Raw genomic sequence first — 13,372 nt, forward strand, 5'->3', positions numbered from 1 at the left:
TTTTTTTTTTATCCCCCACCCTGCTCCCTGCCCCCTCCTGATCACCCCCCACCCCTCAGATTCTCCCCAGACCCCCCCCCCCCCCAGACCACCCCCCCCTGTTTACTGTATGCATCTATCCCGCTGATCACCTGTCAATCACCTGTCAATCACCCATCAATCACCCGTCAATCACCCCCTGTCACTGCCACCCATCAGCCAGCCCCTAACCTGCCCCTTGCGGGCAATCTGATCACCCCCCCACACCAATAGATCGCCCGCAGATCTGACATCAGATCACCTCCCAAATCCATTGTTTACATCTATTCTCTCATCTAAACACCCACTAATTACCCATCAATCACCCCCTATCACCACCTGTCACTTTTACCTATCAGATCAGACCCTAATCTGCCCCTTGCGGGCACCCAATCACCCGCCCACACGCTCAGATTGCCCTCTGACCCCCCCTTATCAATTCACCAGTGCATTAATTACATCTGTTCTTCCCTGTAATAACCCACTGATCACCTGTCAATCACCTGCCAATCACCTATCACCCATCAATCACCCCCTGTCACCCCCTGTCACTGCCACCCATCAATCAGCCCCTAACCTGCCCCTTGCGGGCAATCTGATCACCCACCCACACCATTAGATCGCCCGCAAACCCGCCGTCAGATTACCTCCCAAATGTATTGTTTACATCTGTTATCTTCTCTAAACACCCACTAATTACCCATCAATCACCCATCAATCACCCCCTATCACCACCTGTCACTGTTACCTATCAGATCAGACCCTAATCTGCCCCTTGCGGGCACCCAATCACCCGCCCACACGCTCAGATTGCCCTCAGATCCCCCCCCCCCCCCTTATCAATTCGCCAGTGCATTAATTACATCTGTCCTTCCCTGTAATAACCCACTGATCACCTGTCAATAACCTGCCAATCACCTATCACCCATCAATCACCCCCTGTCACTGCCACCCAACAATCAGCCCCTAACCTGCCCCTTGCGGGCAATCTGATCACCCACCCACACCAATAGATCGCCCGCAGATCCGACATCAGATCACCACCCAAGCGCAGCGTTTACATCTATTCTCTCCTCTAAACACCCACTAATTACCCATCAATCACCCCCTATCACCACCTATCACCATTTGTCACTGTTACCCATCAGATCAGACCCTAATCTGCCCCTTGCGGGCACCCAATCGCCCGCCTACACGCTCAGATTGCCCTCAGACCCCCCCTTATCAATTCGCCAGTGCAATATTTACACCTGTTCTCCCCTGTAATAACCCACTGATTACCTGTCAATCACCTATCAATCACCCATCAATCACCCCCTGTCACTGCCACCCATCAATCACCCCCTGTCACTGCCACCCATCAATCACCCGCTGTCACTGCCACCCATCAATCAGCCCCTAACCTGCCCCTTGCGGGCAAACTGATCACTCACCCACACCAATAGATCGCCCGCAGATCCGACATCAGATCACCACCCAAGCGCAGTGTTTCCATCTATTCTCTACCCTAAACACCCACTAATTACCCATCAATCACCCCCTGTCACTGCTACCTATCAGATTAGACCCCTATCTGCCCCTAGGGCACTCAATCACCCGCCCACACCCTCAGAATGCCCTCAGACCCCAGCCCTGATCACCTCGCCAGTGCATTGCTTGCATCTATTCCCCCCTCTAATCACACCTTGAGACACCCATCAATCACCTCCTGTCACCCCCTAGCACACCTACCCATCAGATCAGGCCCCAATTTGCCCCGTGTGGGCTCCTGATCACTCGGCCAAACCCTCAGATCCCCCTCAGACCCCCTTCCGATCACCTCCCCAGTGCATTGATTGCATCTATTTTCCCCTCTAACCACCCCGAGACACCCATCAATCACCTCCTGTCACCCCCCTAGCACTCCTATCCATCAGATCAGGCCCAATACAACCTGTCATCTAAAAGGCCACCCTGCTTATGACCGGTTCCACAAAATTCGCCCCCTCATAGACCACCTGTCATCAAAATTTGCAGATGCTTATACCCCTGAACAGTCATTTTGAGACATTTGGTTTCCAGACTACTCACGGTTTTGGGCCTGTAAAATGCCAGGGCGGTATAGGAACCCCACAAGTGACCCCATTTTAGAAAAAAAGACACCCCAAGGTATTCTGTTAGGTGTATGACGAGTTCATAGAAGATTTTATTTTTTGTCAAAAGTTAGCGGAAATTAATTTTTATTGGTTTTTTTTCACAAAGTGTCATTTTTCACTAACTTGTGACAAAAAATAAAATCTTCTATGAACTCGCCATACACCTAACGGAATACCTTGGGGTGTCTTCTTTCTAAAATGGGGTCACTTGTGGGGTTCCTATACTGCCCTGGCATTTTAGGGGCCCTAAACCGCGAGGAGTAGTCTAGAAAACAAATGCTTCAAAATGACCTGTGAATAGGACGTTGGGCCCCTTAGCGCACCTAGGCTGCAAAAAATTGTCACACATGTGGTACCGCCGTACTCAGGAAAAGTAGTATAATGTGTTTTGGGGTGTATTTTTACACATACCCATGCTGGATGGGAGAAATTTCTATGTAAATGGACAATTGTGTGTAAAAAAATCAAACAATTGTCATTTACAGAGATATTTCTCCCACTTAGCATGGGTATGTGTAAAAATACACCCCAAAACGCATTATACTACTTCTCCTGAGTACGGCGGTACCACATTTGTGGCACTTTTTTACACCCTAAGTACGCTAAGGGGCCCAAAGTCCAATGAGTACCTTTAGGATTTCACAGGTCATTTTGCGACATTTGGTTTCAAGACTACTCCTCACGGTTTAGGGCCCCTAAAATGCCAGGGCAGTATAGGAACCCCACAAATGACCCCATTCTAGAAAGAAGACACCCAAAGGTATTCCGTACGGAGTATGGTGAGTTCATAGAAGATTTTATTTTTTGTCACAAGTTAGCGGAAAATGACACTTTGTGGAAAAAAACTATTAAAATCAATTTCCGCTAACTTGTGACAAAAAAATAAAAACTTCTATGAACTCACCATACTCCTAACGGAATACCTTGGGGTGTCTTCTTTCTAAAATGGGGTCATTAGTGGGGTTCCTATACTACCCTGGCATTTTAGGGGCCCTAAACCGTGAGGAGTAGTCTTGAAACAAAAATGACCTGTGAAATCCTAAAGGTACTCATTGGACTTTGGGCCCCTTAGTGCAGTTAGGGTGCAAAAAAGTGCCACACATGTGGTATCGCCGTACTCGGGAGAAGTAGTATAATGTGTTTTGGGGTGTATTTTTACACATACCCATGCTGGGTGGGAGAAATACCTCTGTAAATGACAATCTTTTGATTTTTTTTACACACAATTGTCCATTTACAGAGGTATTTCTCCCACCCAGCATGGGTATGTGTAAAAATACACCCCAAAACACATTGTACTACTTCTACCGAGTATGGCGATACCACATGTGTGGCACTTTTTTGCACCCTAACTGCGCTAAAGGGCCCAAAGTCCAATGAGTACCTTTAGAATTTCACAGGTCATTTTGAGAAATTTCGTTTCAAGACTACTCCTCACGGTTTAGGGCCCCTAAAATGCCAGGGCAGTATAGGAACCCCACAAATGACCCCATTTTAGAAAGAAGACACCCCAAGGTATTCCGTTAGGAGTATGGTGAGTTCATAGAAGATTTTTTTTGTCAAAAGTTAGCGGAAATTGATTTTAATTGTGTTTTTTCACAAAGTGTCATTTTCCGCTAACTTTTGACAAAAAATAAAATCTTCTATGAACTCACCATACTCCTAACGGAATACCTTGGGGTGTCTTCTTTCTAAAATGGGGTCATTTGTGGGGTTCCTATACTGCCCTGGCATTTTAGGGGCCCTAAACCGTGAGGAGTAGTCTTGAAACGAAATTTCTCAAAATGACCTGTGAAATTCTAAAGGTACTCATTGGACTTTGGGCCCTTTAGCGCAGTTAGGGTGCAAAAAAGTGCCACACATGTGGTATCGCCGTACTCAGGAGAAGTAGTATAATGTGTTTTGTGGTGTATTTTTACACATACCCATGCTGAGTGGGAGAAAGATCTCTGTAAATGGACAATTTTGTGTAAAAAAAATTAACAAATTGTCATTTACAGAGATATTTCTCCCACCCAGCATGGGTATGTGTAAAAAATACACCCCAAAACACATTATACTACTTCTCCTGAGTACGGCAATACCACATGTGTGGCACTTTTTTGCAGCCTAACTGCGCTAAGGGGTCCAAAGTCCAATGAGCACCTTTAGGCTTTACAGGGGTGCTTACAATTTAGCACCCCCCAAAATGTCAGGACAGTAAACACACCCCACAAATGACCCCATTTTGGAAAGTAGACCCTTCAAGGTATTCAGAGAGGGGCATGGTGAGTCCGTGGCAGATTTCATTTTTTTTTGTCGCAAGTTAGAAGAAATGGAAACTTTTTTTTTTTTTTTCACAAAGTGTCATTTTCCGCTTACTTGTGACAAAAAATAATATCTTCTATGAACTCACTATGCCTCTCAGTGAATACTTTGGGATGTCTTCTTTCCAAAATGGGGTCATTTGGGGGGTATTTATACTATCCTGGAATTCTAGCCCTTCATGAAACATGACAGAGGGTCAGAAAAGTCAGAGATGCTTGAAAATGGGAAAATTCACTTTTTGCACCATAGTTTGTAAACGCTATAACTTTTACCCAAACCAATAAATATACACTGAATGGGTTTTTTTTTTATCAAAAACATGTTTGTCCACATTTTTCGCGCTGCATGTATACAGAAATTTTACTTTATTTGAAAACTGTCAGCACAGAAAGTTAAAAAAATCATTTTTTTGCCAAAATTCATGTCTTTTTTGCTGAATATAATAAAAAGTAAAAATCGCAGGAGCAATCAAATAGTACCAAAAGAAAGCTTTATTAGTGACAAGAAAAGGAGCCAAAATTCATTTAGGTGGTAGGTTGTATGAGCGAGCAATAAACCGTGAAAGCTGCAGTGGTCTGAATGGAAAAAAAGTGGCCGGTCCTTAAGGGGTAGAAAGCCCTAGGTCCTCAAGTGGTTAAAAAGCAATGTATTTTCTGTTGGAGTTGTGCACCAGCATCTCAGCATAGGCACAGTGCAAGCCATACAGGACTGTCCAGGCTACAGGACAATACAGCTGCATCTTTCAGCCAACATATGTGCCTTGGGTCTGCAGCTCCACCTTTACACACTCAGTATTTGTGTATAGGAGTAAAATACTTCTTCCATAGCTGAATTTTATTGTAAAAGTGGCTGTCCATGACTGTCATATTTCCCAATATAAATATGCCTTTTACAGCAACACCAGCTGCACAAGACTTTTCTACAGGTGTACATTGAGTTGTCATGTGACACAGTGCTTCCTAGGAATTTGTGCTCTGTATATGCACAGTTAAATACAGGGATGTACTATTTCCATTTTTGTTGTTACTATAAACCTATATCTTCCTTGACCTGGCAGCTGTGTGAACTAAACGCAATCTCATTTGCTGATCTGATGTTGAATGTATATAAAATGTTTGATACTATGTGATATATTTACATTTGCCTAAGCAATGTATAGTTGATTGTTGTTTTACTCTGACAGTGCTGCCACAGTAGAAGAGCCAAAGAAGAAAAGCTTCAACAGTCCATATCACTGCAAAGCCAATATCATGCACCATTATAGGTAATAAGATAACCATCACCTCTCATGTAAAGATATGGAATACTGCTTGTGAGTGTTAACCAGGGATGTGGAGTCGGTACAAAAATCTTCCGACTCCTCAATTTCCGAAACCACGACTCCGACTCCAACTCCGGGTACCCAAAATGGCTCCGACTCCTTAGTCTAATACTTAACAGGGCAGTTTATATTTTTACAAAAATCATCCGACTTAGACTCCTCAGTTTATGAAATCAATGACTCCGACTCCGGGTGCCCAAAATTGCTCCGATTCATACCTCTGCAAATGACATTCCAAATGTAGCTAAAATCTACACACAATGAATTAAAGCTTTTGCCTCTAATATGAATAGTAGGAAAATGCTTACATAGCTACTTAGACGTTATTTGTACATAATCATTTTAGAACACTTGGTTTGATAGTGTTCCTTTAATCTCACGACAGCCAAACAACCCATGGCAGGGGGTGGTGTAATGTTATTTGAGAAGGACTTGTGGCAGAAGCTGCCTTTTTATAGGTCGGCCCACAGATATCCAATTTTATACCCAAAATTGAACACGAGGTACATAAGCACCCCTTACTGATTTCCACAACTACTTATGTAAATATAAGGAAGGAAAATACGAATACCGCTCTTAATGATTCTTTACTTTGCCCTCAAGTGTTCTTGGGCATTTGTTACTCTGGCCCCACAAGATATGGAAACCTAGAACCTCCATACAAATGTAAGGGCCCGTTCCCACTAATTTTGCAGATTTGCATAGCAATGTATTTCACTGGGACGGTTTCCATTACAGGAGACATTTTCTTCCCCCACGGGCGAAAAAAAACCAACCGCCTCAGTGCATTTTCAGTGCAGTTTATGTGTACGCGTTTTCGCATGCAGAAGTCAACAGTAATGAATGGCAATGGGAAAAAGACGCTTACGCATGCGTATTCACATGTAAAAACACACAAATTTCCACATAGAAGCTAAGTTTTAAGCCTCCCATGATTTTTTTTTTATTTTTATTGCAAGTGATTGTTCATTGCTGGGCAATGCACGTTTCATGCACTGCATCTCTGTACTTTTTGAAAAAAAAATAATTCAAATTACTTGCCTGGCTTCATCCTGTAGTTCCTTAACCACTCTGCGGCCGCCTAACGCTGATTGGCGGCCGCAGTGTGGCTCCCCCATGGCTGCCTAACGCCAATTGGCATCAAGTCCTGGGGGCGCAGATTAGCAGGGAACGCTCGCACGCATGCTCCGTGATCAGCCTCCTAGCTGCGATCGCAGCTAGCAGGCTGTTAGGAAGAAGGAGCTGTTATTTCTATGTAAAGCGCTGTGATCTCCTGCAGTGCTGCACGAGGGACAGCTCTGTCATTGAGCTGTCCCTTTGAATGGCTCACAAGATGATTGCCTTCTCATAGGCTGATGCCTATAAGAGGCGATCATACTGATAACATTTTTTAAAAATTGAAATCAAATAAAAAAAACGTTGCTGCAGCAATCAGATGGCACCAACAAAAAGCTCTGTTGGTGGCAAGAAAAGGAAGTAAAATTAATTTGTGTGCCAAGTTGTATGGCTCTGTAGTGAGCTGTTAAAGCTGCAGTGTGCTGAATTGTAAAAAATTGCCTGCTCACTAGGGGGGTTTAAGCCTGCGGTTCTCAAGAGGTTAAAGTGGAAATCCAGTGTAATTTAACCAGTTCCTGTAAAATGGACATTTTAACTACTTGCTGCACACAAGTCTGCAGCGGCGTGCAGCCGATGCTCGCTCCCGTTCGCCCGCGCACACCGCCGTTACCGCTGCTTAGAGGGGAGGTTAATGAATGGGACCGCAGTTCCCATTCATAAATCTAAGTCCCCGATTCAATGAATACCAGCGTCTACGAGACGCCGGCATTCATTGTATCTTCCTATTGTTACACTGCTACGCATTACTTCCGATTCACGTGCTTGTGGCCGAATAGTATATTACACCAAAATTCATTTTTATTTAATAAAAATCCCCACACTGACTTTTATAATTTCCCTCCCATAGTACCCAAACTTGGGGCCAAACATTGTACTAGGGAAACTTTTTAAACGTTGCAATAACCAGGACAAACGTGCAACTAAAATGTGTGGCTTTTATCCACAGTAGAACGTTTTATTTTAACATTATAATGGCCAAAAACTAAAAAATTCATTTTTTAAATTGTTTTTCTTATTCATGTTAAAATGCATTTAGGATAAAATAATTCTTGGCATACTGTACCTCCCCAAGAAAGCCTAATTGGTGGTGAGAAAGATATATATCATTTAGCTTTGATTAGTAGTGATGAAGTTATTGGCGAAAGAAAGGGATAAGCGCTGACAGGTGAAAATTGCTCTAGTCCACAAGGGGAAAAACCCTCAGTCATCAAGTGGTTAAAATCTATTTTTTGCGCTTTTCACTGCAAACCAGATGTTTTTAAAATGACCTGCTTTACAGGGTACAACTACTTTCTGCTGCCTATGGGCGGTTGGGAAATGGTTAAAGTTGGTGTTAAGAACACTAACTCTGGATTTCATGAATTGTGATAGCTGCAATTGTATTTACCGTACTTATTTGCTTACCCTTTTTTCTGGAGGCTGGGTTACCTGGAATTCCGCTTTTAGGCCTGGAACCCACTGAAAACCGCAAACGCAAAACGCAACCGCTAGCGTTTTGTCTGAGCGGTTTGCAAGTGGATTCATGCGCGTTTTTGGTCGTGTTTTGCAACATTGTATTTTTTTCCCCAGCGGGTGCCTAGCGTTTTGTGTTTTGCGTTTTTATCCTGATTGGTCCTGTGAATTATTTTTCATTTTGTTAGTGTGCTGAACCGCAAAACGCTAGCAAAACCGCTCAGTTTAGGTTTTGCTGAGCGTTTCCGCTAGCGGTTCAATACCTTACATTGAAGCGCTAACGCTCCCAAAATGCTGCACGTCCTGCGTTTGCGTTTCTGAGAAACGCAAACGCTCCTGTGGAAGTTGCCCCATCCATTAACATTAGCCCAGCGTTTTGGCAAACTGCTAGCGTATCGCAGTGCTGCCAAAAGTGCTCCTGTGGGTTCCAGCCCTTAATCCCAGGAGAATGGGGGTTGCGGCCCCATCCAGTTTATTTCTCAGCTGAGAGAGGAATTGGATTCTTTTAACACAGCAGTGAAGTAGTCACTTTTTCTTTTACCTTTTTTTATAAAGATTCATAAACACTAAAAGACACACTAAGCAGGGAGGAACAAGACTGGAAGATAAAAATCACTGTACCGTAGTAGTAGGTTTTTTTGTTTTTTTTTAAATGCGAAAAATTGCCATGAAGATACCAGAATAAATTTGATGATTTTCAATGTAGAAATGACTGGAAACTTCTTGTGTAGGTCTGCCCCATGAGTAGACTGGATACAGGGCGTAGTAATGATGCATTTTCTCTTCTCTTTCCTGCAGATAGTTTGAATAGAGTGACTGTAGAGAAGACATTGGAGTCCCAGAAAGCACAGTTTTGTACTTACAAATGGAAGGTGGAAACTAACCTTACTTGATTGTATTATATTCTGTTGATAGACTATTTGGTAGGGTTTGTTTTTGTACAACTTAACCCATCATTTAATTTCACATGCCCATGTATCTTCTGTAATTATAATGCTAATATATTTTTTACTTTCTGTCACCCATGTTGGAATGATTTATATTAAATATTTCTTGTGAACTTCTCTTCCCATCTTTTCTAACATATACAGTGTTTACAATAAGATGCAAATTTATGGACCAATCAGATTCCACCTTGGTGAGATTCAATTGATCCATTTTGCATAGAATATTTGTATTAATCTGCATCCGCTCACAATTACTTGCAACTCATTGACATACATTCTTTGAGTATGTGGAAGACCTTTTCAGCTTTATGCTTCAGCTGCTAACTGGTTGGGTGGTGGGACAGCTGCAGTGCTTTAGAGGTTTCCAAGTTATAGTCAGCTTCACCTGCAAAGACAGTCCTTGCTAATATGCCCCCCCCCCTTGATATTAATCCTCCTTCACACTGCACAGTCTGTTCAGTAATGTCTTTTTCTGGAGGAAATAGAGTGGTTAATCCACCCAAAATAGAGTAGCCACCATACCTAGAGCACATTAGTTATCTGCTGGTTTAGCTAATTTCCACAGTATTCAGTCATGATGATATTTGTAGAAATGTTTGGAGGGTCCAAAGGAAAGCTTAGTGCATGGAGCTCATTGTCTAATAAAAGATCAGACCATTCTACCAGTGTAATGGTTATGGACTCTGCCTCCGACACAGGCGTGCTAGGTTCGAATCTCAGCTCTTCCTGTTCAATAAGCCTGCCCCTATTCAGTGAGGAGTCCTTGGGCAAGACTCCAACACTGCTACTACCTACTGAACATGCCCTAGTGGCTGCCCTGGCGTTTTGAGTCCGCCAGTAGAAAAGCGCAATATAAATGTTATTTGTCTTGTTTTGCTGATCAGCCTATACCGGTAATTGATACACACTGTGTACAAATCTAATGAGAACTTCACAAAATATGATGGCCACTTATCACTTAGTGTTTGCATCATATGCTGGTTTCCCCTACAGGAACTTCATGATGACTAACTTCAATGCTTGAAGCTTTTTCACTGGCAGTGGTTCATGCTCTATTTCTGCACACTGGAACTTTCCAATATGAAATAACACACTTACCAGCTATAGAGAAATCTTGGAAAGTTTCAAAGAAACAGGAGATTTCTTCTAAGGAAACTTATATACTGAAGAAAAACTTTCATTTCTAAAATTAGGAACGGTAAAAAGGAGGCAGTAGTAGCAGACAAAATGAAGGGATTTACGGCATGTGTAGCTTAGAGCTGGTTCACTTTCTGGTGTTTTTGAGGATTGTGTCAGTGCTTTGCTCACTGCCAGCCCCACATCTGAAACAAAAGCGGTCTTCCTTCTCACACTTATGTTTTTTACGTACTGTACATGTTGAAATCTGATTGGCCATTAGAATTTATTAGTTTCAGTGAGGCCCACCGGTTTCCTTAAAGTGAATGTAAAGCTCAAAAATGTTAGATACTTAACTATGGAGAGGGAAGGCTCTGGATCATATAGAACTTTCCCTGTCCTCTCTTGTACCCCTAGTTACAGTGCCGTCACCCCCATTTAATTTGCCGCTTCGGAAGCACTTGAGGACACGAGTGCTTCCGAAACCTCCAGAGGCTCACAGTTGTGTATTAGACCAATTGGGCGAGCAAGAGAGGACAGGGAAGGCTCTGCAGGATCTAGAGCTGAGCTTTTCCATAGGAAAGTGACTTCTTTTTGGCTTTCCACTCACTTTATTAGTGTGTTCATTTGCTTGACTGAGAGGCATAATAAATGCTAACAATTTAAATGAGTTTAAAAAAATATTTTAATTACACATTACAGATTAATCTACAGTTTTTACTTTATTATAGTCACAATAAAATTGATAAATATTGCTTGCCAGCTGATTTTCTGCACTATCTGAACACAAAATTAATTTACTCAAATAAATGAAAAAAAAAAAAGCAAACAAAATTTAAAATAAAAAAATAGCTCTCAACATTCTTTTTACAGATTAACAGAAAAAAAAACAATAAATAGACAAGATCAATTGTACAACTTAACCCATACTGCCTAAAGAAAAGACAGCCATCATTGTCCTTTCTTACTTAGGAAATTAAACAAAATGGCCGCTCTGATTTCCTGACAGTCTTGAAGTCTACTGCCGACTTTCGCATGGCAAAGCATTAACATTTCTTGATACTGGCATCATAAAGATTTTACATTATATACAGATATTTAGCCAGATAAAAACAGTAGGGAGTTGGTTACAGCAGCAAAGATAGGAATTGGCTAACTTCATTGTGGTTATATGATACTCCATGCAGTTATGAAATAAATTAAGAGCAGCTCAAGTAAACATTCCGAATGGCAAGAACACCCGTTTGTATGTACTGCAGGCAAACTTAACAGGCATCAGCAATATGAGACAACAAATTGTAGATTTATATAGAACACTGAACATTACTTCACCATAACTAGCTCATGTCTGTGATATTGTGATCTACACGCTAGGCCACCACACACAACAGTTCTTATATTACATATATATATAAAAGGTCTGGAACCCTGGGTTGGAAGCACTTAGAGGAAATGATTGTAGGGATCTTCAGCTCTTTTCTTGTCATGCATGGATTCAAGTTTACAGCACCCAGGTAAATTGTACAAGTGGAATACAAAGTCCCCTGTGATTAATCTTCAAAGGACCAAACCTAAAACTACATTAGTGGAAGTATATCTTCATTGGAAAAGATGTTACAGCAGCCATGAAAGCACACACTTTATTCATATCTTCAGATTGCAGCTTCACATGATGCAGTTTGAAGTGTAGGGGCTAAACATATAGACACACATTTCTGATACCTATTAAGCCAATCACAGCTTCATAGAACCAAATGCAACAAAAACCTGCCCCTAGTCCCTCTATTAAACAGAAAAGCCCACGTTTGTTGAACCTGTAAGGGCCACTTTGACCTTTCACAGAAAGCCAATTCTAGAAGTAACATTTTCTGAAGAGTTTTTTTCTCCTGCCGCTATCAAAATCAACTGTGGATTTTTTTTATGGTTAATTTTTCAAAATATTAATTTAGAATTTCTACATATAGTTACATGGAGTATTAGGGACTGTGGACAGGGGAAGAAAATCATGGAGTTTCTGAGTGCCGGGTCAAAAAAAAAACAAAAAAAAAAACAGCATCTTCTTCCTTGTTTACACTCTTGCCTACTGCTCCTTACAGCACCTCTTGCTGTATCTCTTTTTCTCTGAGATGCTATGCTTACACATGTTGGGAAAAATGGCCATTCAGTGGCTCATAAATGAAAGTCCAGGGACCCAATGCAATTGCAGGTGTTATAAAGCTTGCAGCATTACAATTTCCTACCACTGCACACAGATTACTGGCTAATTCAGTTGTTCAACATTCACAATGCATGTTGAACAATACCAACCTACATGGTCTGACATGGTTAGGCTCTACAAGATTTGAACAGACTAATGCATGTCTTCAAAATCCCTATGGAGAGCACCGGAAAAGTCATCCCTAAAATCTTCCACTGGGGGCTTTCAAATGATCCATTAATCCTTATTTCTTCAATCAGGGTTTTAGGAAGATCCCCAAAGATACAACTATGGGGACATGTAATTACTGTAGATTGTGCAATCATTTAAAAGAAGTCTTTGCTATGTGTCAGGTGTGTTTATTTTTTAAACTCTTTACCCTTATAATTCCACTCTGGTTGGTGCAGAGATATGTGGGTAGAGCAGGTGAAAAAAATTAGCACTCCTCTGCCCTTTTTTTTGGCTAATTTTTGCCATGCCCTGTTCTTAATTGAGTTGTGCAAATTCTTGTTGGAATGAGTTACACAATCTCCAGCCCTACACACTGCAGCTGTAAACCAGGCCTCTGGATGTATATGTGGCATATCATGGCTGATTTCTTATCTCACTACATTGGTGTTGGGAAAATAACAACAGCTAACAATTACAGGTTCTGAGGAAATCAAAGGTCCTCTTGACCTAAGAGATTCTGATACTTTAAGGCTTCTTGCACACCAAGACGTTGTGTTAGGTGGCACGTTAAGGTCGCATAACGTGCACCTAA

The 13,372-nt window shown here is 41.9% G+C and overlaps 1 protein-coding gene across 2 annotated transcripts in view; it reads left to right on the forward strand.

The window, feature by feature from the left end:
- VPS37A (VPS37A subunit of ESCRT-I) overlaps window positions 1-9,409 on the forward strand; it is a 67,425-nt gene extending 58,016 nt beyond the window's left edge. For both annotated transcript variants that reach the window (XM_068278625.1, XM_068278626.1), the window contains exons 11-12: window positions 5,644-5,724; window positions 9,148-9,409. In XM_068278625.1, coding sequence (XP_068134726.1) covers window positions 5,644-5,724 — 81 coding nt within the window. In that variant the 3' untranslated portion in view covers window positions 9,148-9,409. The remainder of the gene's footprint in view (window positions 1-5,643; window positions 5,725-9,147) is intronic.
- The last annotated feature ends 3,963 nt before the right edge of the window (window positions 9,410-13,372 follow it).

This window comes from Hyperolius riggenbachi, chromosome 1 (assembly GCF_040937935.1).
Source record: "Hyperolius riggenbachi isolate aHypRig1 chromosome 1, aHypRig1.pri, whole genome shotgun sequence".
Taxonomy (NCBI): domain Eukaryota; kingdom Metazoa; phylum Chordata; class Amphibia; order Anura; family Hyperoliidae; genus Hyperolius; species Hyperolius riggenbachi.